Source organism: Geotrypetes seraphini, chromosome 4 (genome assembly GCF_902459505.1).
Source record: "Geotrypetes seraphini chromosome 4, aGeoSer1.1, whole genome shotgun sequence".
NCBI classification, from domain to species: Eukaryota; Metazoa; Chordata; class Amphibia; order Gymnophiona; family Dermophiidae; genus Geotrypetes; species Geotrypetes seraphini.
Window position 1 is genome coordinate 99,937,531 of NC_047087.1, and position 27,023 is coordinate 99,964,553.

General features: G+C 47.2%; 1 protein-coding gene across 2 annotated transcripts in view; it reads left to right on the forward strand.

Annotated features, from left to right (window-relative positions):
• The first annotated feature begins 394 nt into the window (after positions 1–394).
• The window catches only part of DCBLD2 (discoidin, CUB and LCCL domain containing 2), a 139,144-nt gene continuing 112,515 nt past the window's right edge, over positions 395–27,023 (forward strand). The window contains exon 1 of one of the 2 annotated variants that reach the window (XM_033941312.1): positions 395–672. In XM_033941312.1, the coding sequence (XP_033797203.1) occupies positions 585–672 (88 nt within the window). In that variant the 5' untranslated portion in view covers positions 395–584. Of the gene's footprint in view, positions 673–882; positions 982–27,023 lie in introns of those variants that run through there. The other variant, XM_033941313.1, reaches the window with a different exon arrangement.

Here is a 27,023-nt window from a genome sequence, read left to right on the forward strand (position 1 = left end):
TATAGCACCCATCCCTTTTGATCTTTCGCTACCAGAAACGTGTGAACTCTCTTCCGTTTCTCCTTCCTCCTGCTTACTCAAAAAGTAGCCTCTTTCCTACAAAGGTGAACGTTTTTAGGACTTGGATTTCATTACTCACGATGAATTATAGCTTCAGGAACGGGTAGATAGATTCCATTGTGCTGTTAACTTTGCCCACAATCACAAAGGGGTGGGATTCGAACCCCCAACTTGCCCGATTTTCAGCCCACTACGCTAGTCTGTGCATAGGCGTTAACGCCACAATCCACATCGTCTTATAGGATGTCTACCGCATAGAAAAGCCCCCCCCCCTGTACTCGCCCATGTTGCACATAAACAGAGGCACGTACGAGCCCGCCTTCCCACAGCCTTCTCCAGGGCAGAGGCGCGAGCACGTGTCGCCCCTCCCCTCCCCCCGGGCCGCGAGCGCGCCTGCAGCCCTGAGCGGAAGTGGCGGAAGTCATTGAGCGGGGACGTGCAGCCGCCGAGGACGCGGAGCCGGCAGAGCTCTCGGGCCCGGGGGACCTGCGCCGCCCCAGCATGCGGGCGGACTGCCGGCCGCCATGGGCACCGGAGCCGTGGTGAGCGGGAACCTCCGGAGGCTGACCGCCCTCCTCCTGCTCCTGCTCGGGCAGAGCCGAGCTCAGAAAGGTGCGTCCCCCCCTCCCCCCCTTCCACCACGGGGCAGCATCATTTGCATGTCGGAGCGTTAGAATTTCCCAGGGAATCGCTTGTTGCGCGTCTTTCCCAAGCTACTGTGCGATCGGGAAATCTGAAACGGATCGCCCGCTTCGGATACCGGCAGGAGCTTTTCCTTGCTCGGGTTCTCTTCTGCTTGTTGCTTTCTTGGTCGGGGGTCGAGGACTGACTGGTGATCGGAGCTCAGTTTGAGGAATAGCTGGGATGGGATTGGTTTCGGCTCCATCGCCTCTTTGATCGTGAAGCTAGTTCTAGTGTCAGGTACTACCAATCAGCCAGGGAAATGGGTTGGGAGGTTCGTAGGTTATGATCCAAGAGTTTAGTAGTGATTGGGTGAGTTTGACGGTACCATGTAAGTTGCAGAGTCTTGCACAAAGCTTGTTGGGACACCTTTTATTGGTGCAACGCTAATAAATGTACTGGAGGTTTTAAGAACCACATAGGTGCATCCTTCAGATGTTCCAAATCTATCAAAATGGGTATTGCTAGATTCGATTGATTTGTTGCGTTTGCTGTACCATTTTTCTGTTGCAGTAGTTCGTTTATTTGAAGACTTTTAATCCTATGAAAGAAATTCTTCAGTGCTAAATGGTCTGGCACCCCCTTCCGTGACCCTTTAACGCTTGTCTTTATCTGCTGTTTGAAATATTTTATGTTTTGAAGCGATTTTGTACTCTGACCCCAGGGCCTCTGTTGTCTTTCAGTAACCTTGTTTCTTAGTCTCTGTGAGAGACTGTCAGGGATAGTACTTGACCTTTAAAATTTTCAGTAAGTCGGATTCATAGATTCCAGCACAGTTCACATTTCATTTCAATGGAATGTTAATCATTTCTAGGAAGCCCTTTGTATGGAGTTCCCTGTTCTAGCTCAGCTTTACTGAAGAGGTTGTTTTTTTTTTGGGGGGGGGAGAGGCAAGGGGATGCTCTACATATGGTCCTAAAATTCATTCTCCCCTTATAGATAAAACAGTGCATAGACAGTTCTTATGATGCTAAGACCTGAGTGAAATTTAATTTGTAGACTAATATAAATAGCCCTCTTCTTGTCTTAGGTTAATTTATGCTGGGATTGGGAACAGCGTGTCTTTTGGTAATCGGAGACAAGAAATATGTGTGTTTGGATGGGGTGATATGTGTTCTGGAGAAGATGATGACCTGCTAACTGCTGTGTACCAAATATATTTCATTTCTTTTCAGTTCTAATTAGATTTTATCAGCATATAATGTTTCTTAACTGTATACCTACATATTTTTTTCTTTTTCTGGTGTGCTATATTCTTTCTCTATTTTATCATGGCTGTGCCTCTTCCTGTCCCTTTTCATTGTTAAATATATTTTTGTGTGGAATGCTCTTTTAGCTTCTTGCTTGACACATGAGTTTCTGACCAGTCAATATGGCAATTCCTGAGTTTACAATGCATATGTACAATAGGTCAAAACTTTCAATTTCTTGAGTGATTTTTGTTGTATCTGTTCCTTGAAATATGCAAAGATATTGTTTGTTAGCTGCATTAAGCCAATACTTTTTCCTTTACCTAAACAGGTATATGCTTTCTTAATATCCTGTTTCCACAGTGGCCAATCCAGGTCACTTAGCAGAAACCCAAATAGTAACAATATTCAATGTTATTGATTCCAGGGCAAGCGGTGGCTTCCCCCCTGCCTGTTTCAATAGCAAAATATGGACTTTTTCTCCAGGAACTTGTCCACCCATCTATGTTAACTTCTGTTACCACACATCCTCTGGCAACAAGTTCCAAAGCTTAACTATTTGTTGAGTAAGAAAATATTTCCTTCTATTGGTGATAGAGTAAAAAATTGTTTTACTTGTACCCATTCTACACCACTCAGGATTTTGCAGACCTCAATTATATATCCCTTTAGCCGTCACCCCTGCAAGCCTCTCCTTATATGAGAGGAGTTCCATCCACTTTATTATCTTGGTCACACTAATTTGAACCCTTTCTAATTCTGCCATATCTTTTTTTTTTTGAGATATGGCAATCAGAACTGAACTAACACTCAAGGTGAGGTTGCACATTGGAGCTACACAAAGGCATTATAATCACCCCTTCTCTAATAGTTCCCTGCATTCTATTTGCTTCCCTGGCTACTGCCGCTCACCAAGTAGAAAGTTTCAGTGCCCTGTCCATTTTGATAACCAGATCCTCCTCCCAGGACCCATCCCCTAAGGTGGACCCCCAGCATCCGGCAACCATGACCTGGATCATTCTTCCCAATGTGTATCACTTAGCATTTGTCCACATTAAATTTCATCTGCTACTTTGATGTCCAGTCTTCCAATTTCCTAAGGTCTTCCTGCAAATTTTCACAGTCTGCATGCATTTTAACAACTTTAACAAGTTTGTTGTCATCTGCAAACTTAATCACTTCACTTGTCATTCCAATTTTCAGATCATTTATAAATATGTGAAATAGCACCAATTCCAGTACAGATCCCTGTGGCACTCCACTATTCGCTCTCCTCCACTGAGAAAAATGGCCATTTAATCCTATCCTCTGTTTTCTGTCCAATAACCAGTTCCTAATCCAGAGCAGAATATTGCTTCTTATCCCATAACTCTTTAATTTTCTCAGGAGTCTCTCATGAGGAACTTTGTCAAAAACTTTCTGAAAGACTAAATACACTATGTCAACCAGCTTATCTTTATGTTTATTTACACCTTCAAAGAAATGCAGCAAATTGGTGAGGCAAGACTTCCCTTGGCTGATACCATGCTGACTCTGACCCATTAAACCATGTTTGTTTGTGTGTTTCATAATTTTATTCTTTATAATACTTTTCACTGTCTTACCCAAAATTGAAGTTGTGCTTACCAGTCTGTAATTTCACCCCTGGATCCCTTTTTAAGAATCAGCTTTACATTGGCCACCCTCCAATCTACAGTGAGAAATTGGGCCTCTTTTCCCTTGAAAAGAGGAGACCGAGAGAGGACATGATCGAAACGTTCAAGATAATGAAGGGAATAGACTTAGTAGATAAAGGCAGGTTGTTCATCCTCTCCAAGGTAGAGAGAACAAGAGGGCACTTTCTAAAGTTAAAACGGGGATAGATTCCGTACAAACATAAGGAAGTTCTTCTTCACCCAGAGAGTGGTAGACAACTGGAATGCTCTTCTGGAGGCTGTTATAGGGGAAAACACCCTCCAGGGATTCAAGACAAAGTTAGACAAGTTCCTGCTGAACCAGGAACGTACTCAGTTAGGCTAGACTCAGTTAGGGCACTGGTCTTTGACCTAAGAGCTGCCGCGGGAGCGGACTGCTGGGCATGATGGACCACTGGTCTGACCCAGCAGCAGCAGTTCTTATGTTCTAATGTTACATATCACAAACATCAGATCAGCAATTTAATGTTTGAGTTCTTTCAGTACTCTAGTGTATATACCGTCTGGACTAGGTGATTTATCATGCTTTAACTTGCCAATTTGGATCAGTATGTCTCCCACATTCACTGAGATTTCTTTCAGTTCCTCTGCATCATCACCTTTGAAAATCATTTCTGGTTTAAGTAGATCTCTTACATCTTCTTCCATAAAGATCAAAGCAACGAATTCATTCAGTCTCTCCGCTATGGCCTTGCTTTCTCATTTGTTTTCAGTTATGCAAGTTGAAAATTTCACAGGTGGCAAATTGGTGATTTAGGTAAGAATGCAAATTTGCAGCAATTTGACCAACTCTCTCTCATATGAGGAAAGACTGAAGAGGCAATTCTTATGTTCTTAAGAGCTCTTTGATGGGAGTCCTTCTGGTCTTCTCTAGCAATATATGGCCAGTAGGAAAAAGGAAAAATATATGGCCAGTAGGAAATAGGTATTGATGCCCCTGTATAAGACTCTGGTGAGACCCTATTTAGGTCCAGATTCACCAACCTGCCCGATTGGGCTCGATCCGGGCAGGTCCGACAAATTCAGAAAAGAAAAATATGCAGATGGGGCGATCGGAGGAATGCCCTTATCTGCTGGCATGGATCGCTTTTCTGCGATCCCCACGCATGCGTAGACCATCTGTAGATGCCCGTCGGAGCCACAATCTTTTTTTTTTTTTTTTTTTTTTTACTTTTACCCCTTAAGTTTTAGCTCTGCGAGCCCGTGGTTTTAACTTGCTTTAAACCCGCGGGTTAAAACCAGAGGCTTGCAGTGCGGGGAAGGGCAGGAGCAGGTAGGAGAGATGGGGAAGAGCAGAGCGGTGATGCAGGGTTGCAGGCAGAAGACAGTTCGGGGCAGAGCGACATTTGGGGAAATCAGGCAGGAGACATATCGGGGCAGAGCAGGGCTTCTATGGAGCTGGAGAGTCAGAAAGTTGTTTTCGACTGGTCTCCAGCAGTCGCTTCTTGAGTTGATCGGCCTGCCCAGCTGGTTTAAAATTTTTGGTTGGTGAATCACGTCCCTGTCTACTTTGCATTCGTTTCTCCTCATTTGCATGCACGAATGTGAAGCGAATCGTAGGAGAGGTAAGTGAATCAGGCCGGAGGGAAATTTGCTCGTTAAGGGGTCGCAAACCGATTCGTACACGATCGGTTTGCTTTGTGAATCTAGCCCTTAGAATATTGTGTACCATTCTGGAAACCGCACCTTCAGAAAGATATAAAAAGGATGGAGTCGGTCCAGAGGAAGGCTACTAAAATGGTACATGGTCTTCGTCATAAGGTGTATTGGGACAGACTTAAAGATCTCAATATGTATACTTTGGAGGAAAGGCGGGAGAGGGAGAGATATGATAGAGACATTTAAATAACTACGTGGCATAAATGTGCATGAGTCGAGTCTCTTTCATTTGAAAGGAAGCTCTGGAATGAGAGGGCATAGGATGAAGTTATCTAAGGAATGAGAGGGCATAGGAGTAATCTATGTAAAAATAGTTTTTTACAGAAAGAGAGGTAGATGTATGGAACAGTCACCCGGAGGAAGTAGTAGAGACAGAGACTGTCTGAATTCAAGAAAGTGTGGGATAGGCATGTGGGATCTCTTGGAGAGAGGAAGCGATAATGGTTACAGTGGATGGGCCATTTGGCCTTTATCTGCCATCATGTTTCTATGTATGTTTGCAGCAATGTACTAAACATTTAACTGTGTTTAGCTTTCTTCATTCTTCTTACAGTCTTTTTTTTTTTTTTGGGGGGGGGGGTGATCTGTGGTTTAAAATGTTTTGGTCAAACAGCTTTATTTCAAGTGTTGATTATCTTTTTCTACTGTTGTACTTTCTCTTGTTTGATCAATAAAAGAGATTTGATATAAGAGCTCGTTGATTAGAGTCAACTGAGAAGAAAGATGATAGAGATTTATAAAATCCTGACTAGAGTGGAACGGGTGAATCAATTTTTTTTTAACCCTTTCAAAAACTACAAAGACTAGATCGCTCTATGAAGTTGTCTTCTATTTGTTCTAAATGTGATACTATGCAATGTTTTGTCACTTGCTTTATAGTTAAGCTCAGGAACTCATTGCTAGAGCAAGTAAAAGCAGTTAATGTAGCTGGGTTTAAAAAAAAAAAATGAGTTGGACAAATTCTCGGAGGAAAAGTCCATAAACTGTTTTTAATGTAGACCAGGGAGAAGCCTCTGCTTATTCCTAAAGTTAAGTAGCGTGGAATCTTGCTACTTTTTCAGACTCTGTCTGATACCAGGTATCTGTGACATGGACTTTATACTGTTGAAATACAATACAGGGCTAGGTGGACCCTTGATTTGACCCAGTAGGGCACCTCTTAAGTCAAACTATATCGTGCACTGTAGTGACTGATTGACCTGTGATACTGTCTGCTTGAGTCTGTTCAGAGACTGCATGTCTGGGATCTGGCTAGAGAAATCAGTCCTAATCCACTGAGGGAATTCCTGCTTATTAGAGTAATTACATAAGAACATAAGAATTGCCATCTCCGGATCAGACCCATGGTCCATCGAGTCCGGCGATCCGCACACGCGGAGGCCCAGTCAGGTATACACCTGATTGTTCTAATCACCCATATCCCTCTATGCCTCTCATAAGGAGATGTGCATCTAATTTGCCTTTGAATCCTAGCACAGTGGATTCCTTAATAACCTCCTGTGGAAGAGCATTCCATGCGTCCACCACTCGCTGCGTAAAGCAGAACTTCCTGACATTTGTCCTGGACTTGTCACCCCTTAGCTTCAAACCATGTCCTCTTGTCCGTGTCACATTGGACAATGTAAATAATTTGTTTTTCTGCTCTATTTTATCGATGTCTTTCAGTATTTTAAACGTCTCTATCATGTCCCCTCGCAGCCTCCTCTTCTCAAGGGAGAACAATCCTAGTTTCTTGAGTCGTTCCTCATATTCCAATTTCTCCATACCTCTTATTAGTTTCGTTGCTCGTCTCTGCACCCTCTCCAGCAGTTTTATATCCTTCTTTAGGTTGGGAGACCAATGTTGTACACAGTATTCCAAGTGTGGTCTGACCATTGCTCTATAAAGCGGCATTATGACTTTCTCCGATCTACTCGTGATTCCTTTCTTTATCATGCCCAACATTCTGTTTGCTTTCTTTGCCGCTGCCGCACATTGTGCCGACGGCTTCAGGGTCCTATCTATCAGTACACCCAGGTCCTTTTCTTGTTCGCTCTTACCCAGAGTTGCTCCTGACATTCTATACTCATGTTCCTTATTCTTACTACCTAAATGCATTACTTTGCATTTCTCCACGTTGAACTTCATCTGCCATTGCTCTGCCCATTTCTCTAGCTGATACAAGTCGCTCTGGAGTTCCTCGCTATCTTCCTGCGATCTGATTTCCCGGCATAGCTTTGTGTCGTCTGCAAACTTAATGATCTCACTGGATATTCCGCCTTCCAGGTCATTGATATATATATTAAATAGAATCGGCCCAAGTACCGAGCCCTGGGGCACACCACTAGTCACTTTCTCCCAGTCTGAGAACTTCCCATTTATGCCCACTCTCTGCTTCCTGTTTTCCAGCCATTTGCCTATCCACCTTTGTATATCTCCCTCTATTCCATGGCTTTGTAGTTTCCTGAGAAGTCTTTCATGCGGAACTTTGTCGAATGCTTTCTGGAAGTCCAAATAAATTATGTCCACCGGCATTCCACTATCAATTTGCTTGTTCACGGTCTCAAAAAATTGAAGCAAATTCGTTAAACATGATTTCCCTTTCCTGAACCCATGTTGACTGGGTTTCAGCAAGTCGTGTGTATCTAAGTGCCGGACTATGCTATCCTTGATCAGTGCTTCAACCATCTTTCCAGGGACAGACGTAAGGCTCACTGGTCTGTAGTTGCCCGGTTCTCCTCTCGATCCTTTTTTGAAAATTCGCGTGACATTCGCTATCTTCCAGTCATCTGGTATCTGTCCAGTTCTGATTGTCAGATTGGTGAGTTTTTGCAATAACTCTCCGATTTCAATCTTCAATTCTTTTAAGACTCTCGGATGAATTCCATCCGGTCCAGGGGATTTGTCACTTTTAAGTTTGTCGATCTGGTAGTATATCTGGTCCAACTCCACTTCAACTGTGGTGAGGCTGTCTTCTATTACTCCATTAAACACTTTCATTGCCTCTGGTATTTTTGCAGTATCCTCCTCCGTAAAGACAGACGCAAAGAAGGAATTTGTGAGTGGACCATATTGTGAGAGAGCAGTTGAGGAGAGTGCAGGTTTAGTGAAATAGTACAAAACAGTTAATTTGTGCAAAAAGGTTGTATTTAGTAAGTTTATTTATTTGTTATGGATGTCTTGTGAACCTACACTAGTAATATTGACAAAGCTGTCATCTATTTACACTATCCATATAAAACCACAGGATACACTGTATACTGAAAACATCAAAGGGAAAAATTTTCTCTCTGTCTCCTTTAGATCTTTCTCCCTAATCTAAACTACAAACCGCAAATAAGTCACATTGTAAAAATGTGTTTCTACCACCTAAGACTACTGTGTCAACTAACCACAAATAATCCAGCTAAACTAATTCATGCATTTATTACTAGTCGTCTAGACTACTGTAACACATTACTCCTAGGGTCAAGCTTAGCCAAACTGTCCTGTCTGCAGTTAATCCAAAACACTGCAGCTAGACTCTTAACAGGTGCGCTCATTAATGACCACATTACGCCGATTCTATTTGATCTGCACTGGTTACCAATAACTAAACAGATTGAATTCAAGCTACTTTGTCTAGTCTTCAAAACCTGGCATCTTCAGCTTCCTGATTATCTCTACAAGAAACTGGCTAGATATCAACCTAATAGAACTCTGAGATCTTCACATCACGATCAATTTGAAGTCCCTGGACCAAGATTAATAAAACTAATAAACAACTAGAAAGAGAGCTTTCTCATATGCAGGTTCTAACCTTTGGCACACCATGCTTCATGGCTTTCTCAAGGAAACATCGTACTTTTGCTTTCGAAAACTATTGAAATCAATTCTATTTCATCAGCATTATGGAATTCTATTCGATATTCCATAATCCGCAAACAAGCGTCTCCCACTAACTGCAATTTCACTCTCTGACTATTCATACCTTATTTCATATTTATTTTGCTTGGTTTACCTTATTTTATTTTTTTCTATTTCTTTTCTCCTGCCTGATATAGTAATTTATATTTATCTTAGAATAGTAAATCTATCTTTTTCTCTACAATGTAATCACTCTTCTTCACTTTCCCCGGTTCTCTACATCAGTGGTTCCCAACCCTGTCCTGGAGGACCACCAGGCCAATTGGGTTTTCGGGAGAGCCCTAATGAATATGCATGGAGCAGATTTGCATGCCTGTCACTTCCATTATTTGCAAATCTCTCTCGTGCATATTCATTAGGGCTAGCCTGAAAACCCAATTGGCCTGGTGGTCCTCTAGGACAGGGTTGGGAACCACTGCTCTACATCTTAGGGCTCCTTCTTCCTTCTTCCTTCTCATCTTCTTTCTATTTTTATCCTTAATATATGAATGATGTTCTTCTTTTAGGCACTTTGGTTTAGATTGTGAGCCCGTTCGGGACAGAGAGGGAAATCCAAAGTGCCTAATGTATTTAGTTTTGAAAACCATTTAATACTCATGTACAAGCGATATATCAAATATAGGGGTCCTTTTATTAAGGTGCGATAACCAATTTACTACACGCTAAATGCTAAGATGCCCATAATGGATGTCTTAGCATTTACCGCACACTAATCTTTAGCGCACGCTAAATCAGTTAGTGTACCTTAATAAAAGGACCCCATATTAAATACAATATGTGTTCTTATGAGGGAGGGAAAGTAAGAGTATATGCTTCCCTCTCACCTTGTATCTGCGTGACTGTTGATTTAATTTTGTACCTATTTCTATAATTTATAAATCCCTATTTTTACACCTCCCTTCCCTTCCTGAACATTTTTGTTTATTCTTATAAATAAATTTAGATTATAATATAGTATAGATCAGGGGTGCCCAAATAGTCGATTGGGGAAGTGGAGAAATCCGCACGATAGCTGGGGGGGGGGGGGAGCAGGGAGAGAGAGAAAGAAAGGCAGAAATAAAGAGGGGGGCCAGGGGGAGAGAGAAAGAAAGGCATAAAGAAAGAGGGGGGAAGAGGGAGAGAGAAAGAAAGGCAGAAATAAAGAGGGGGGCAGGGGAGAAAGAAAGAGGGGGAAGGGGGAGAGAGAAAGAAAGGCAGAAATAAATAAATATTGGCTTTACAGAAGAAGGAAGTGCAATCAGAGACTCATGAAATCACCAGACAAAAAGGTAGGAAAATTATTTTTTCAATTTAGTGATCAAAATGTGTCCATTTTGAGAATTTATATCTGCTGTCTATATTTTGCACTGTGGCCCCCTTTTACTAAACCGCAATAGCGGTTTTTAGCGCTCCCTGTGCTAAAAAACGCTATTTTGATTTAGTAAAAAGGGAGGGGGTATATTTGTCTATTTTTGTATAGTTGTTACTGAGGTGACATTGCATATTTTAAAGTCATCTGCCTTGACCTCTTTGAAACCCCCATCCCTCCCCCCCGGAATATAAATAATTAACATTTTCTCTGCGTACTGTGTGCTTTGTGTTTTGTTAAATTTTTATTGTTGGTAGATCATTTTGACTTGGTCATTTTAAAAATAGCACGCAAGCCCAAAAAGTGTGGGCACCCCTGGTATAGTTTATAGTATCTCTCTCCATAAGAACTGCATAACGAATGTCCTGGTTTGCTTCAAGGTATTGAAAAAGGATGATACAACTGTGCTGTTGTCTCCCCAGAATTTCTAGCAAAGTGCCTTTAGGGCTAGGGGAAGGGGGAAAAGAAGGCAGTGCTAAAGCCAGTTCTATCCAACTTACGCATAAACTTGATTTGCATACACTGCCTCCATTATATGCAAATTTCTTTCCTGCATATTCATTGTGGATATCCTGACAACCTGACTGGCAAGGGGGTACTCCAGGATTGAGTTGAGAAACACTGAGCTAGAGCAATGGACTGAGACCCAGGAAAGCCTGGTTCAAATTCAACTGTGACTCCTTGTGACTTTGGGCAAGTAACTTAACCCTTCATTATCTCGGGTATAAACCTAGATTGGAAGTCTTCTGGTGACAGAAAAATACTGACTGTAACTGAATGTAACTTGCCTTGAGCTACTACTAAAAATAATAAATCTAAAATCTCCAATGACTCCTTTTACGAAGCCGTGTCAGCGACTTTATCGCATGCACATTTTTAGCGTGCGCTAACCCCTGCGCTAGCCGAAAAACTACTACCTGGTCAAGAGGAGGCAGTAGTGGCTAGCGCGGCTGGCAAATTAGCGTGCGCTATTACGTGCATTAAACCGCTAACGTGGCTTCATAAAAGGAGCCCTAAATGTTTACTCAGGGTAATTTCTCAAAATGGCTTGATTTTTGCTCATAGCATGACAGATATGAAACTGACTTCCGTCCTGTGGTTTGTTGGAGATTATCTGTCTCTAAGTCACTACCAATGCTTATCTCACACTTTTGTTCTGAAAACAACCTCCTCTGCAGTTCTTAGGGTGTAATATACATGACAACATATCAAAAAGGCACAGTGGTGCCTGATGCAGTAGGGATCATTTCTGGTTTTGCCGTATGTTGGCCGCTGATGAAATTTACTATTGAAGATCTTCTATTTCTATGTAATGACAGAATAGAACATGAGAGTTGTCATACTGGGATAGACTGAAGGTCCATGAAGCCCAATATCCTGTTTCCAACAGTGGCCAACCCAGATCACAAGTACCTTCAAGATGCCAAAGAGTAAAACATATGTGCTGCTTATCCTAGAAATAAGCAGTAGATTTCCCCAAGTCTATTTTATTAATGGCTTATGGACCTTTGCTTTAGGAAATTAGCCAAACTTTTTTTAAATCCTGCTGAGCTGACTGCCTTCACACCACATTCTCTGGCAATGAATTCCAGAGTTTAATTACATTTTGAGTGAATAAATATTTTCTCTAGTTTGTTTTAAATCTGCTACTTATTAGCTTCAATACATGCCCTTCCTTGTCATCAACAGACTGAGTCCAGAGACTAGTGGGATTACGTCCATCAACCAGCAGGGGGGATAGAGAGCACTGAATTGACCTCAGGTATATCTTGAATGCACATCCTCTTGGCCAATCATTATACTCTATCTCTAGCAGGTTGAGGATGTGTTTCTCACAGTTCCTGAATTCTACAGTGAATTTCAGCCAGGCTTGGCTGCAGCTACCAGCACCAGTTTCCTAGATCTGAAAAATGGCTGCTATCATTCTGTTTCCTGGTTTCGGCTCCTGAGGACGGAAGGCTATTTTTTCCTGATTGCTGCAGCTTCAGTACAGCCTAGGGGTGTTGGCCATACTGAGCCAACTTTAGGGGCAACACCTGGGCCCACCCAAGTCCCTTTCCCACCCTCTCAGCCGGTGGAGAGAAGAAGAAGAAGCTGATGTGGTCGGAGGGTCCTTTCCCATAAGAAGAAAAGCCCGACCACGGGTGCCGGTACAGTTCCCTGTGCGCTGCAGCACTAACATTTCTCCCTTTGCCTTCCGGTAGTGCAGGAGCACGTGAGTACTTGGCTTAGGCCTCAGTAAAGTGACATGTTCCTGTGGGTTAGGCCTCAGTAAAGTGACATGTTCCTGTGGCGAAGGCCTCAGTTGAAAAATGTTCTGTGTATGTTCCTGGGGCTTTAGGCCTCAGGTGAGAAATGCTCCTGCGCATGTTCCTGGGGCTTTTGGCCTCAGTTGAGTTTTAGTCATGGGGCTTCAGACTCAGATGTGAAATCTTCCTGTGGCCTCAGATGTGGAGATTGCAGTGGCTTAGGCCTCAGTTTAAAGAAGAAAAAAGATTCTGGTAGCTTAAGCCTAGGATGGGACATGACTCTGTGGCGTAGGCCTCAGTGGAGATTGATTTCTGGGGCTGGTCTCAGTTGAGGGCCCTTCCTGTGACCTCAGAGGTTAAGATCTTCCTGTGGTTTTGGGCCTCGGAGATTAAGATCTTCCTGTGGTTTTGGGCCTCGGAGATTAAGATCTTCCTGTGGCTTTGGGCCTCGGAGATTAAGATCTTCCTGTGGCTTTGGGCCTCGGAGATTAAGATCTTCCTGTGGCTTTGGGCCTCGGAGATTAAGATCTTCCTGTGGCTTTGGGCCTCAGAGATTATGATCTTTCTGTGGCTTTGAGCCTCGGAGATTAAGATCTTCCTGTGGCTTTGGGCCTCGGAGGTTAAGATCTTTCTGTGGCTTAGACCGCAGATGAGTGAGTTGGCTCAGGCCTCAGTGAAGAAAATTTCCTGGGGTTTAGGCCTCAGATGGGAAATACTCCTGTGACTTGGCCTTCAGTTCGGCAATTTTCCTGTGGCTCAGGCCTCAGTGGAAGAAAGATTTCTGGGGCTCCGGCTTCAGGGGAAGAAGGTTTCCTGGGGCTCCGGCCTCAGTGGAAGGAAGATTCCTGGGGCTCAGGCCTCGGGTCAAGTCATATTCCTGTGGCACAGGCATCAGATGAGAGAGGTTCCTGGGACATGGACCTTAGTTGAGAAATTCTCCTGTGGCTCAGGCTTCGATTGAGGAATATTCCAATGACTCAGGCCGCAGTGGAAGGCCAATTCCTGGGGCTCAAGCCGCGGTGGAAGGCCGATTCCTGGGGCTCAGGCCGCGGTGGAGAAAGATTCCTGAGGAGTAGGCCTCAGTTGAGATGCGAGATATGAGCTGTATCGTGCCTACCTTGGGGGGGGGGGGGGCATCACCTGGGCTCCCAGGTTCCTTTTCCCCTCTCCCCCTGAAGAACTTGGATGCTTCAATTCCTTAAGCTCACTTGGGCTACGGGCGTGGAGTTATAGGGGTTGCTGTTGTCTTCAGGGAGGCACCGGTATGGGGAGTATTTTTACTCCTTTCCCATATAGGGAAGCGGAAGCTACTTCAGCTATAGTAGCAGATGCCCACGGGCTTGCAGCCAGGTCAGGCAGCAGCGGGCGGTAGGAGGTCCTAAGGGCAGTTGCTCAAGGCCCTTCCCTCCTGCCGCGGATCGGGGGGTCACTGCAGTTGCAGCTGACTTTGCCGCCGCTGTCAGTATTTCTACTTTTGAAGGAGGGATGCCACTTCAGGCAGTACTGCCTTTGCTGCCACACGGGCGGTGTGTTGGCCTTGGCTGGGGAGCCATTTCACTTTCGGCCTGGTGTACCTTGTTTGGTCCCAGCTGGATGACAGTTAAGCTATGGCTAGGCTGATTGCGGGCTAGATGATAGCACTCGCTATTGCTCTGAGTTATTCTTTTTACTCCTTCTGGGTTCATTCATATGGAGGAATGGACTGGTGGTTGAATAAGCTACCTCAGTGTCTGAGGCTGTTACTGTTTATCCTTGGGATGCTGGGACAGGCACTTGTCACTTCGTGGCTTGGGTACAGAGTAGTGTCTGGTTACAAGGGGATGCCTTGCCAACTCTGGCATTATTCTTGACTAGGGTCAAAAGTGTGGCCTCCTGTGTCCTTGGTACTTGAGAGGGCTTCAGTCAGATGGGGAATCTTCATTTGTCACGAGTCCAGGCTGGCTGCCCTAGAACCTTGTAAGGGAAGTAGGTCTGGTTTACAACGAGGCTCATGGAGTTTGCCATCAGCCAAGGATCATTGCCAGACATGTTGGTTGCATTCCACAGAGTTATTTGAAATCTGGTGATCGCATTAGCAGGTTGCTTTGCACTCATACTATTCATGGAGGGATACTGTAACTGGGGTTTTCCGCAGCATGGTGCTCTTAGGCAAGGATTGCTCCTGCTCACATGGTTAGAGGGGTTACCCTCTAAGTTCATAGGATAAGTACTCTCTGGGTGTCGTATCTCCTTAGACATGTACTACAGGGCAGGTTTTCAGTTCACTTGTTTATTTCCCTCCCTACATTTGAACTAGTCTCTGGATTCATCTGCTGTTGATGACAAGGAAGGTAAAATTATGTCCTTACCTGATAATTTTCTTTCCTTTAGTCACAGCAGATGAATCCAGAGCCCCACCCTGGTGCAGGGTTTGTCGCTCTCAGGAGTGGTTTGGTCTTGCCTTTAGAATGAAGTTGCAATCTTGATTTTGATGTATAAGTGATTCGGATAGCGCATGTGATGGAAGAAGTTCCATAGGTGTCCTATCTCTCATATGTTTTATGCGGTTGATGTGATTTTTATTATTTACTTTTATATGATTTATTTCAGCTGATTGGCCAGGATGATGTACATCCAAGATATACCAGAGGTCAATTCAGTGCTCTCTATCTCCCCCTGCTGGTCAATGGATGTAATCCCACTATTCTCTGGATTCATCTGCTGTGACTAAAGGAAAGAAAATTATCAGGTAAGGACATAATTTTACCTTTACATCTATCTGTTCCATTCCACTCACTATTTTATAGATATCTATCATATCTCCCCTGAGCCATCTTTTCTCTGATGTCAGAAAAGGGGCAGGACCGCGGCAGAGAGAAGACGCTCCGAAGTAGTTCAGGAGCTTGCAAAGATCGCTAGCGCCAGCGATCTTATTGCAGGCTGCTGAAGTTAGGGAGATTGATTCTGGAGGCCAGGGGGAAGACAGAGAGCATAGCAGCGGGTAAGCCACTTCCAGACTGACCCTCCCCACTCGCCCTCTAAAGCAGAGCGGCAGGCCAGCAAAAGGCAGCGTTGTCGCTCCTGCTTTAGAGGGCGAGTGGGGAGGGTCAGTCAATGAATCGGGAGGCCGATTTTTTTGGCGGGGTAAATCGATTCGAATCGATTCACCCGAAATGAATCGGTGAATCGATTCAAATCAGGCAGCACTAGCCAGCACCACCACCACCACTTCTATTTAGTTCTCTCACCGTCTGGATCACTGCAGATAGTGGAAGCCCATCTATTCCTACAAATAGACTTGCGACCTTTGGCTAGGCCGCACCCTGCCTTCGAGGAACTAGAAAGCTTCATAGATAACTGTGTTTTAAAACTGGCAAAATTGAAAAGCATTTTATCCATAGACCGCAAATTATGACAAAGGCAATACACTCTCTGTGCTGTTGCCAGTGCTAATGGAGCTTCATTGTTCATGATCCCAGTAGTTTTCTGGCACAGCATGATAGTGCTTGTGTAGCAGAGGATCAGACGTGCTACCTTGTGCTTTTCTCTGGGTTGTAGTTGGGAAGGGGGATGATTATCACTGATCAGAGGGGGTGAATTGACTTCCAGATTCTCTATTTTGATTGTTCTCTTAAGAGAAGCAGTATCCATGATCTGTTTGAATATTATCCATATGCTTTTCCTGGAACTCAGGACACACATGCCCCTGATCTCCCCTGGGGTAAAATACTTGTTTACTTTAACTGAAGTTTGCATCTTCAGAATTGCTTTAGTAGTGTCTCTCATGTTGTGGTATGTGAGTGCATTTTGCATTTTTATTAATATCTCTTGTCTGTTTTACTGAGGCTAATCTAAGTCCACCTACAAGGGACTGTTATTCATCCCAGATGTTGCATGTTGAAGAGCAGGACATATAACCATCTTTAAAACAATGTTTGTCTTACACGTGCAGCTTTGTGGTAAGAAACCAGCCAGCCTTAAATTCAAAAACTAGTTCTGGAAGAAGAGAACCAGTCAGAGAATCATTAAAAAAAAAAACTATTAAGTCAAAACTCTGTTTTGAAAATGTACTTCAGACTAAAGAATGACACGGGAACAAATTTTTCCCCATCCCCACAGGAACTCCATTTTCCTGTCCCCGCGAGTTATTTTCCTGTCCCTGCCCCATTCCTTCAAGCTCCATCCTCATCTACACAAGCCTCAAACACTTTAAAATCATAAGTGTTCGAGGCTTGAGCGGTTAAGGCAGAGCTTACAGGAATGGGGCAGGGAAAGCGACAAAACTCACAATTATGGGGCAGAGAAATTGAGTTCCTGCAGGGATGGGGAAAAATTTATCCCATAAGAACATAAAATTGCCGCTGCTGGGTCAGACCAGTGGTCCATTGTGCCCTGCAGTCCACTCACGCGGCGGCCCCCAGGTCAAAGACCAGTGCTCTAAATGAGTCCAGCCTCACCTGCATACGTTTGAGTTTAGCAGGAACTTGTCCAACTTTGTGTTGAATCCCTGGAGGGTGTTTTCCCCTATAACAGCCTCCGGAAGAGTATTCCAGTTTTCTACCACTCTCTGGGTGAAGAAGAACTTCCTTACGTTTGTACGGAATCTATACCCTTTCAACTTTAGAGAGTGCCCTCTCGTTCTCCCTACCTTGGAGAGGGTGAACAATCTGTCTTTATCCCAGGACAAGCAGGCATGATATTCTCACATGTGGGTGGGTGACGTCATCTACGGAGCCCCAGCGCGGACAGCTTTTCAAGCAAACTTGCTAGAAGTTTCAAGTTTGCACACTGCACCACGCATGTGCTAGCCTTCTTGCCACTAGAGGGCGCATCCCCACCTCGTGGTCCTCAGTTCTTTTTCATCCGCGGAGCCAGAAGCCCTGTGGAGAAATTGTGCTAAATTTGCCTTCTGTCGCCGCGGCTGTGTGGGGTTTTTTCGCACGGTCGCTGCGTTTTTTCGTCTCTTTTTGCTTTGTTTCTTTCTTTTTCAAAAAAAAAAAAAAAAAAATCTTCGTATTCGTTACTACCGGGGGCTCCCGGTAGCCGTGGCCGAGGAACCTCGCTTGTTCCCGGCTCGCTTGTGGGCCCATGTCCCGGCCCGTAACGGGCTTTAAAAAGTGCGGGCGCTGTGAAAGACTCCTTTCGATTACTGACCCGCACAGGTGCTGTTTGCGGTGTTTGGGGCCCCAACACCCGACGGCATCCTGCGATAAGTGTGCCACCTTTCAGAAGCGGGCACTTAAACGCCGAAAGGCCCGCATGGCGGAACTTTTCTCTGTGGAGTCCCCGCCGGGGAAGGCCTCGAGTTCGGCCTCGGCTTCGGCCCCGGCCTTGACCTCGGCCTCGACATCGGCCTCGGCCTCAGCTTCGGGACCGTCAGCTTCGCCTCGGGCCTCGGTGCCTTCGAAGCAGCTGCCCTCTTCCAAGGCCTCGGGTAAGTCTCCGCTTCCCTCCTCAGCTCCATCTAAGAAGCCATCCTCGGGCTCGTCGGCGGGTGGGCCCGCCTCAGTGAAGCCCAAGTTGCCATCGTCCGCTGCCCCGAGGGAATACTCGAGACCGAGGTCGCCCTCTGAGGAGCAGCGGCAGGTCTTGCCGCAGGGGATGTCAATCCCCGTGTTCCAGGAATTGCTCCGGGCGTTAATCGCCTCGGAGCTCACCGGGGCCATTGACCAGCTGCACCAGGCTTCGGCCTCGGCAGCTTCGGCCTCGGAGGCTTCGGCCCCGGTGGCCCCGCAGTTGGCGACCTCGGTCTCGGGTACCGGGGCCTCGGCTCCCGAGGCGCCCACGGCCTCGACCTCGGTGGTTCCCTCGGACCCGGCTTCGCGAGATCCGCCGGAGCGTAGTGTGCGCCCGAAGGACAAGGGGCGCCGAGTACGAAGACTTTCGTCCTCGTCCTCGGGGTCCTCGAGGGGTTCGTCTCCCTCGGGCAGGTCTCGAGCGAGGCGCAAGCCGAGGAAGGCTAAGAGGTCTCGGACCTCGCCTCGGAGGCGTGGTCGCTCGCCACCGGCCAGGGGCGGTGCCTTGCAAGTTCGGGATTTGCGGGTTGATAACCCCATTTTGTTCCGGTCTCCGGCCAGGGAGAGCTCTCGGGCTTCCTCGCCCGGGCCGAAGGGGCGGACCACGGTGCCTCGGACCCCGGGGGGATCCCCGAGGGGTTCCTCCAGGCGCACCCGGTCTCCGACTCCGTCGAGGTCGCAGGACTGTGCCTCCTTGGGGTCGGGGTCGGGTAGGGAGCCCAGATACTCCAACCAGGCCTCTCCCTTCGGCTCTGCCGGGAAGTCTCGGTCTCCCTCTCCTCCTGCTAAACCCTCGTCCTTTACGAGGTTTGTGCAGGATATGGCTGCGGCTTTGGGTGTTGACTTGTCGGAAGGGTCCACTTACACCAAGGAGTTTTTGGAGGAGCAGGATCTCCCTGCCCCCCCCAGGGAGTCGCCGCGCCTTCCAATTAACAAGGTCCTCTGTCAGACCTTTCTGAGGAATCTTGAGGCTCCATTGACGGTCGCTGTGGTCCCCGCAAAAATGGAGTCTAAGTATCGCACCCTTCCCATCAAAGGGTTTGAGAAGGGCCAACTTTCCCATACTTCGCTCCTGGTGGAATCGGCGGTCAAGAAATCTCAGCCTTCCCGGGTCTCGGCGACGGTCCCCCCTAGTAGGGAGGGCCGGACCCTTGACAAATTTGGGCGCCGTCTCTATGCGAACTCTCTGATGGCGACCAGGGTCCTGAACTACGCCTTCTCGTACTCTTCCTTCCTCCGTACGATGGTGAAGGACCTCCCCTCCTTTCGGGAGGTGATGCCTGAGTCGCATAGGGACCGGTTCGCCACCTTTAGTTCCAACCTGACCCAGCTGCGCCTCTATTTATTCCACGCGGTTTATGATGCATTTGAACTCGCCTCGAGGGTGTCCGCCTGTGCAGTGGCCATGCGCCGGCTGGCGTGGCTCCGTACCCTCGAAATGGAGGCCAATTTGCAGGAACGCCTGGCTAATTTGCCTTGCGTTGGCGTGGAATTGTTTGATGACACTTTGGATGCGGCGACGGAGCGACTTTCCAAACAGGAACGCTCCTTGGCCTCTCTGGTGAAGCCGAAGCCTAAGGCGCCTGCTCAGCGCCCCTTCAGGCAGCCTCCGAGGAGATACCCTCAGAAGTCCACACCGGCCTTCTCCAGACCGCCCCCTCGAAGACAGCCCCAGCAGAGTAGAGGCGGCCCCTCTAAACCTGCCGCGCAGGGGGCCGCCAAGGCCGCGCCGTCCTTTTGACGGGATAGGCGGTTGGGGGCGGGCCCCCACCGCAATATCGAGCCACCCCCTCCCCATCGGGGGTCGGCTGACGGCCTTTGCCGGGGCCTGGTCGGTGATCACGTCGGACGCCTGGGTGCTCGGGATAATCTCAGACGGCTATTCGCTGAACTTCTCCTGTCCGCCTCCGGACTTGCCCCCCGGGGCTTGCCCTCCCAATCGGAACCAGCTGGCCCTTCTCCTGGAGGAAGCCAGGGCCTTGTTGAGCCTCAGGGCGGTCGAGGTGGTGCCTCGCGATCAGATGGGCCTGGGGTTTTACTCCCGTTTCTTTTTGGTCCCAAAAAAGACCGGGGACTTGCGCCCCATTTTGGACCTCCGGAAGCTCAACAAGTTCCTGGTCCGAGAGAAGTTCCGTATGTTATCGCTCCCGGTTCTCTATCCTCTTTTGGAGGAGGGGGATTGGATGTGCTCCCTGGACTTGAAGGAAGCTTACACCCATGTTCCGGTGCATCCCGCTTGCCGCAGGTTCTTGCGGTTTCAGGTCGGGGATTTGCACCTGCAGTATCGGGTTCTTCCCTTCGGGCTGGCATCTTCCCCTCGGGTATTCACCAAGTGTATGGTGGTGGTGGCGGCGGCCCTGCGCTCGCGGGGTATACAGGTCTTTCCCTATCTGGACGATTGGCTGATCAAAGCCCCGTCCAGGGAGGGGGTTATCTTAGCGACCCGACAGACTATCAGTCTTTTACAGGGCCTGGGGTTCGAAGTGAACTTCCCCAAGTCTCAATTGCGTCCGGCGCAGTCTCTCCAGTTCATTGGAGCCGTGCTGGACACGGTTCGCCTTCGCGCTTTTCTCCCCCCGCCCCGGCGGGAGACTCTGCTTCGGTGGAGTCGTCATTGTCGAGGGCAATCGCAGGTGTCGGCCCAGCACATGATGGTTTTGCTGGGTCACATGGCGTCGACGGTTCACGTCACGCCGTTCGCTCGCTTGCACCTGAGAATCGCGCAATGGACTCTGGCGTCGCAGTGGCGCCAGGATCGCGATCCGGTGTCTTCCCGGATATCAGTAACTCCTTGTTTACGTCGATCGCTCCGTTGGTGGACCGACTCTTCCACTTTGTCAGGGGGTTTGCTGTTTCGCGTTCCTCCTCACAACAAGGTCTTGACGACGGACTCTTCCGAGTACGCGTGGGGAGCGCACCTGGACGGTCTGAGGACGCAGGCTCTGTGGTCGGCCGAGGACCGTCGGTGCCACATCAATGTGCTGGAGCTTCGCGCCATTTTTCTGGCTGCGCGAGCTTTTGTCCACCTGCTGCACGACCAGGTAGTACTCGTGCGGACGGACAATCAGGTAGCGATGTACTATGTCAACAAGCAGGGGGGTACGGGCTCTTGGCCTCTATGCCAGGAGGCTCTCCGTCTTTGGGACTGGGCAATTTCCCAGAATATCTTCCTGCGGGCGGTCTACATTCAGGGAGAGCAGAACCAGCTGGCAGACAAACTCAGTCGTCTTCTCCAGCCGCACGAATGGTCTCTGAACTCCCGAGTACTTCGCGAGGTTTTCGACCGCTGGGGAACTCCTCAAGTGGATCTGTTTGCCTCTCCGGAGACTCGCAAGTTACCCCTCTATTGCTCTCGGATCTACTCTCCGGATCGTCTCGAAGCGGATGCCTTCCTCCTCGAATGGGAGGGGAGGTTCCTTTATGCGTTTCCACCGTTCCCTCTGATTTTGAGAACGCTGGTTCATCTCAGATCGGCCGGAGCCTCCATGATCCTCATTGCACCTCGGTGGCCAAGGCAGCCCTGGTTCTCCCTACTTCTTCAACTCAGTACCAGGGAACCTCTGCTTCTACCGGTGTTTCCCTCTCTGCTGTCTCAGAGTCGGGGTTCGCTGTTGCATCCCAATCTTCAGTCTTTACATCTGACTGCTTGGTTTCTCTCCCTCTGACTTCGGTTCCGGTGTCTCGGGCCGTGAGGGACGTTTTGGAGGCCTCGCGTAAGGTCTCGACTCGGCTTTGCTATACTCAGAAATGGACCAGGTTTTCATCCTGGTGTTCTTTGAATAGTCTGCAACCAGATTCGGTGCCTGTGGCTTCGCTTCTGGAATATCTTTTGCATTTGTCTGAGTCTGGCCTGAAAACGACTTCCATTCGGGTGCATCTCAGTGCCATTGCAGCATTCCATCGGCATCTTGAGGGTCGTTCTCTCTCTCTTCATCCTCTGGTGACACGTTTCATGAAGGGGCTAGTGAATATCCATCCTCCTCTGAAACCTCCTCCGGTGGTGTGGGATCTTAATGTGGTCTTGGCTCAGCTTATGAAGCCTCCCTTTGAACCCATCGACAAGTCGCATCTTAAGTTTCTTACTTGGAAAGTAGTCTTTTTGATTGCACTCACATCTGCTCGTCGAATCAGTGAGTTACAGTCCTTGGTTGCGGATCCTCCTTTCACGGTCTTTCATCATGATAAGGTGGTTCTCCGCACCCATCCCAAATTTTTACCTAAAGTTGTGTCTGATTTCCACCTCAATCAGTCTATTGTCCTTCCGGTGTTTTTTCCGAAGCCCCATTCTCATCCTGGTGAGGCGGCGCTTCATACCCTTGATTGTAAGAGGGCGTTGGCCTTTTATCTCCAACGCTCCAAGTCTTATCGGAAGGTTCCTCAATTATTTTTGTCCTTTGATCCTAATCGTTTGGGACACCCGGTTTCAAAGCGCACCTTGTCCAACTGGTTAGCTGCTTGCATTTCTTTTTGCTACGCTCAGGCTGGTCTCCCGCTTGCGGGTCGCGTTACGGGTCATAAAGTCCGGGCGATGGCAGCTTCTGTGGCTTTCCTCCGATCTACACCTATGGAGGACATTTGTAAAGCTGCCACTTGGTCTTCGGTTCATACGTTCACCTCCCACTACTGTCTGGATACTTTGTCCAGAAGCGACGGCCGGTTTGGCCAGTCGGTGTTACGTAACCTGTTTTCATAATTTGCCATCCTCCCACCTGCCCTTTTTTGGTTGGCTTGGAGGTCACCCACATGTGAGAATATCATGCCTGCTTGTCCTGGGATAAAGCACAGTTACTTACCGTAACAGGTGTTATCCAGGGACAGCAGGCATATATTCTCACAACCCGCCCACCTCCCCGGGGATGGCTTTCTTTGCTATGTTATGGAACTGAGGACCACGAGGTGGGGATGCGCCCTCTAGTGGCAAGAAGGCTAGCACATGCGTGGTGCAGTGTGCAAACTTGAAACTTCTAGCAAGTTTGCTTGAAAAGCTGTCCGCGCTGGGGCTCCGTAGATGACGTCACCCACCCACATGTGAGAATATATGCCTGCTGTCCCTGGATAACACCTGTTACGGTAAGTAACTGTGCTTTATCTGCTAAGTCTATTCCCTTTAGTATTTTGAATGTTTCGATCATGTCCCCTCTTTTCAAGGGAGAAGAGGCCCAGTTTCTCCAGTCTCTCACTGTACGGCAACTCCTCCAGCCCTTAACCATTTTAGTCGCTCTTCTCTGGACCCTTTCGAGTAGTACAGTGTCCTTCTTCATTTATGGTGACCAGTGCTAGACGCAGTACTCCAGGTGAGGGCGCACTATGGCTCTGTACAGCGGCATGATAACCTTCTCCAATCTGTTTGTGATCCCCTTCTTAATCATTCTTAGCATTCTGTTCACCCTTTTCGCTGCCGCAGCACTTTGCACAGACAGCTTCATCGACTTGTCGATCAGAACTCCTAAGTCTCTTTCCTGGGAGGTCTCTCCAAGTACCGCCCCAGACATCCTGTATTTATGCATGACATTTTTGTTACCGACATGTATCACTTTACACTTATCCACGTTGAACCTCATCTGCCATGTCGATGCCCATTCCTCGAGCCTGATTATGTCATGTAGATCTTCGCAATCCCCCTGTGTCTTCACTACTCAATTTAATCACCTCGCTTGTCATACCTATGTCCAGATCATTTATAAAGACATTGAGGAGTACAGGTCCAAGCACCGAGCCCTGCGGCACCCCACTGGTGACGCTCTTCCAGTCCGAGTATTGCCCATTTACCCCCACTCTCTGTTTCCTATGCTCCAGCCAGTATTTCACCCTCTATTTCATGGCTCGCAATTTTCCGAAGTAGTCGTTCATGTGGAACCTTTCCGAACGCCTTCTGAAAATCCAGGTCGCCCATGTCATTCTGTACTTCAGGCATACCAAAGTGTAGGCTACTGATGACACAGCATTGTCTGATTAGTTGACTTTCCACCTTAAATAGTTTCAGACACTTCAAAGTATTAAAGCAAATAAATGCTTGAAGTACCTATAAGTAAACTGCTTTGAGTGTGGTTGTTTAATTACAAAAAGGCAGTATATAAGTCCCAATCCCTTTTCCTTAAATTTAATCTGCAGTACTGGTTACAACATCAACACCAGGTGCTTATGTGACCTCTCTCTTATGTCTTCTCATTCTAAAATTTAGCCACCCTCTCCCGCCTGCCTTCTGCCTATGTTTATATTGTGTGTAACTTCTTGTTGGCTTGCAGTATTACCCCCTAACCTCTAATGTATAAGGGTGAGATGCCTCATAGCTCTAACGATAGGGCTGAGCCAGCATCTCTACCTAGATAGAGAACATCATGGCTATCGAGGAGTATAAACAACACCAAGATAATGATAAAATAATTCCTCAGAGTTCTGTTTGCAAGGAGATAAAGAAGTGTGTTGCCATTTTTAGTCTGCCCTTAAGGTAATAAATAGAAATTTAAAAAAAGAGGATTGTGGATTGGTAGGTGAGATGTTTCGCTCAATTCTGACTTTATTTAGGGGCAGCCAGAGATAAAATCGGAGCTCATCACTAGGTGCAAATTCAGTGGCATCCAGACACCCATCTGGGGAGATGACAGAAAAGGGAGATACTGAGTCCCCCCTTTATTTGATCCTTGAGTTTTGGGGATCTTTTCCTAGCAACTATGTATGCTTTTGCTTACTTAGAACTGGGCTGGATGCAGTGTCATTTCATTTCACAACTACCTGGAGTATTTCCCCATTTTAAATTCTCTCCCAACTTTCCGTATTTCCCCATGTATAGGCCGCCCCCATGTATAGGCCGCAGGAAATGCTGATTTAGGTTTTAAAACTCCTAAATAAACCGCCCCATGTTACTAGCCGCGGCTTATCTAAGAGTTTTTAAACCTACATTGGCCTATACAATGGGGCGGCCTATACTGGTACATTACCCCCCCCCCCCTTAAATACCTCCCTCGCCAGTAAATACCTCTTGGACGGCTACTGCCTCCTCCAATCATGCTGTGCAGGGCAGGAGCGATGTTTGCGATCTCAAGCCTCGCCCCGTCAGTTCTCACAACGGCAGCCATTCAGGAAGCAGGGTGGGGTGAGACTTGAGATTGCAGACATCACTCCTGCCCTGTACAGCGTGATTGGAGGAGGCAGCGCCCACCAGTGGAGATGAGATGTCTTCAGCGCACGCAGAGGGGTAATGAATTCATTGGGTCTGCGCCTTCCACCAGCGTTCCTGGTTTGTTTAGGTATTGAAGGGGGAAGTTCAGTTACAGTACTCCTCTAATGGGGCGGCTTATCTAACAGCGAGTTTTACTGTCTTTAGATAAGCCACCCCATTTAAGCAAGCCGCACCCACTACACAGATTTGTAAAACCCACGTATAGGCTGCGGCCTATACTTGGGGAAATACTTGGGGAAATTGAATGATCTTCAGCCCATGGCAGGGGTCCAAGCACCATGGCTGCTTCCTGAAACCTTACAATCAGATATTGCTGCTGCATGATGACTAGTAGGAATCGTTTCCCACTCCCACCTCATCCTAGTCCATCACATGGGTCATGAGCACTAGTTCTGCAGTATCTCCAGGAGAGGAATACTTGTGCTAAGAACCAAATACAGCAACAGGATCAGCCACCATTACCGAGAGCCCTTTGCCCTGATCCAGCCAAACAAGTAAGCTCTTCCCCCAGCATTCCGTTGGAAAAATCAATATGCTTGCTTTTAAATATTATCAGAAGTAGGAGATCAACTGCTTTTACACCTAAGCAGCCTATAATAGGAGCCCTTGCCCCGATCCAACCAGGCATGTGAGCTCCTCCCCCTATATCCCGTTTAAGAGATCAATCTACCTGCTTTAAATATCAGCAGCAGTAGAAAAACAACTGCTTTTACATACAAGCAGCAGCGAGACCTACCTCAATCACCAAGAGCCCACAGACCCGATCCTGCCAGGAGTGTGAACTCCTCCCCCTGCAGTCCATTGGAGAGATCAATCTGCCTGCTTTTAAATATCAGCAGCAGTGGAGATCAACTGCTTTTACACCTAAGCAGCAACGAGACCAGCCACAACCACCGAGAGCACACAGACCCGATCCTACCAAGAGTGTGAACTCTTCCCCCCATGCAATCCGCTAAGAAGATCGACTGTCGGCTCCGGGCGGCTTTCCCACAGAGGAGAGAATCCTGCATTCACCGTGGGCCTCATCTGGGGCAGCCTCCTTGGAGCGGCTGGGGCACGGGCAGTGTGTCTGGGAGGGAATGCATGGATGGGAGAACATCGCAGGGGAGGAGACATAGGCATCCTGGGACTGTCTGCCAAGTCTCTTCCCTGAAGAAGCCCTTTCTGGAAACGTCAATCGCTCCTCCTAAACTTAATTGCTCTACTTCATCACTGACGCTGAAACCGTGGATTGAAGACAAAGTTTTATTTTATTTTTCTTTCCAGCTTATGATTTATCTTTAATCTTATCTATTGTTTTGCCTTTTGTCTTTGTTTTGTTCTATTTCTATCATTTAAATTTCTCCAGAATTTTTTATTTTATTTTTATTTTTCCTCTAACTCTACTTTTCACTTCTCTATTACCCTCCAGGTACTTTAGTTAGATTGTGAGCCTTCGGGACAGTAAGGGAATTTTTCAAGTACCTTTCTTATTTCTAATTTTAATGTATATTTTCTGTAAACCGCTTAGAACCTAACGGATGTAGCGGTATATAAGAAATAAATTACATTACATTACACTTGCCACTGGGTCACAAGGTCC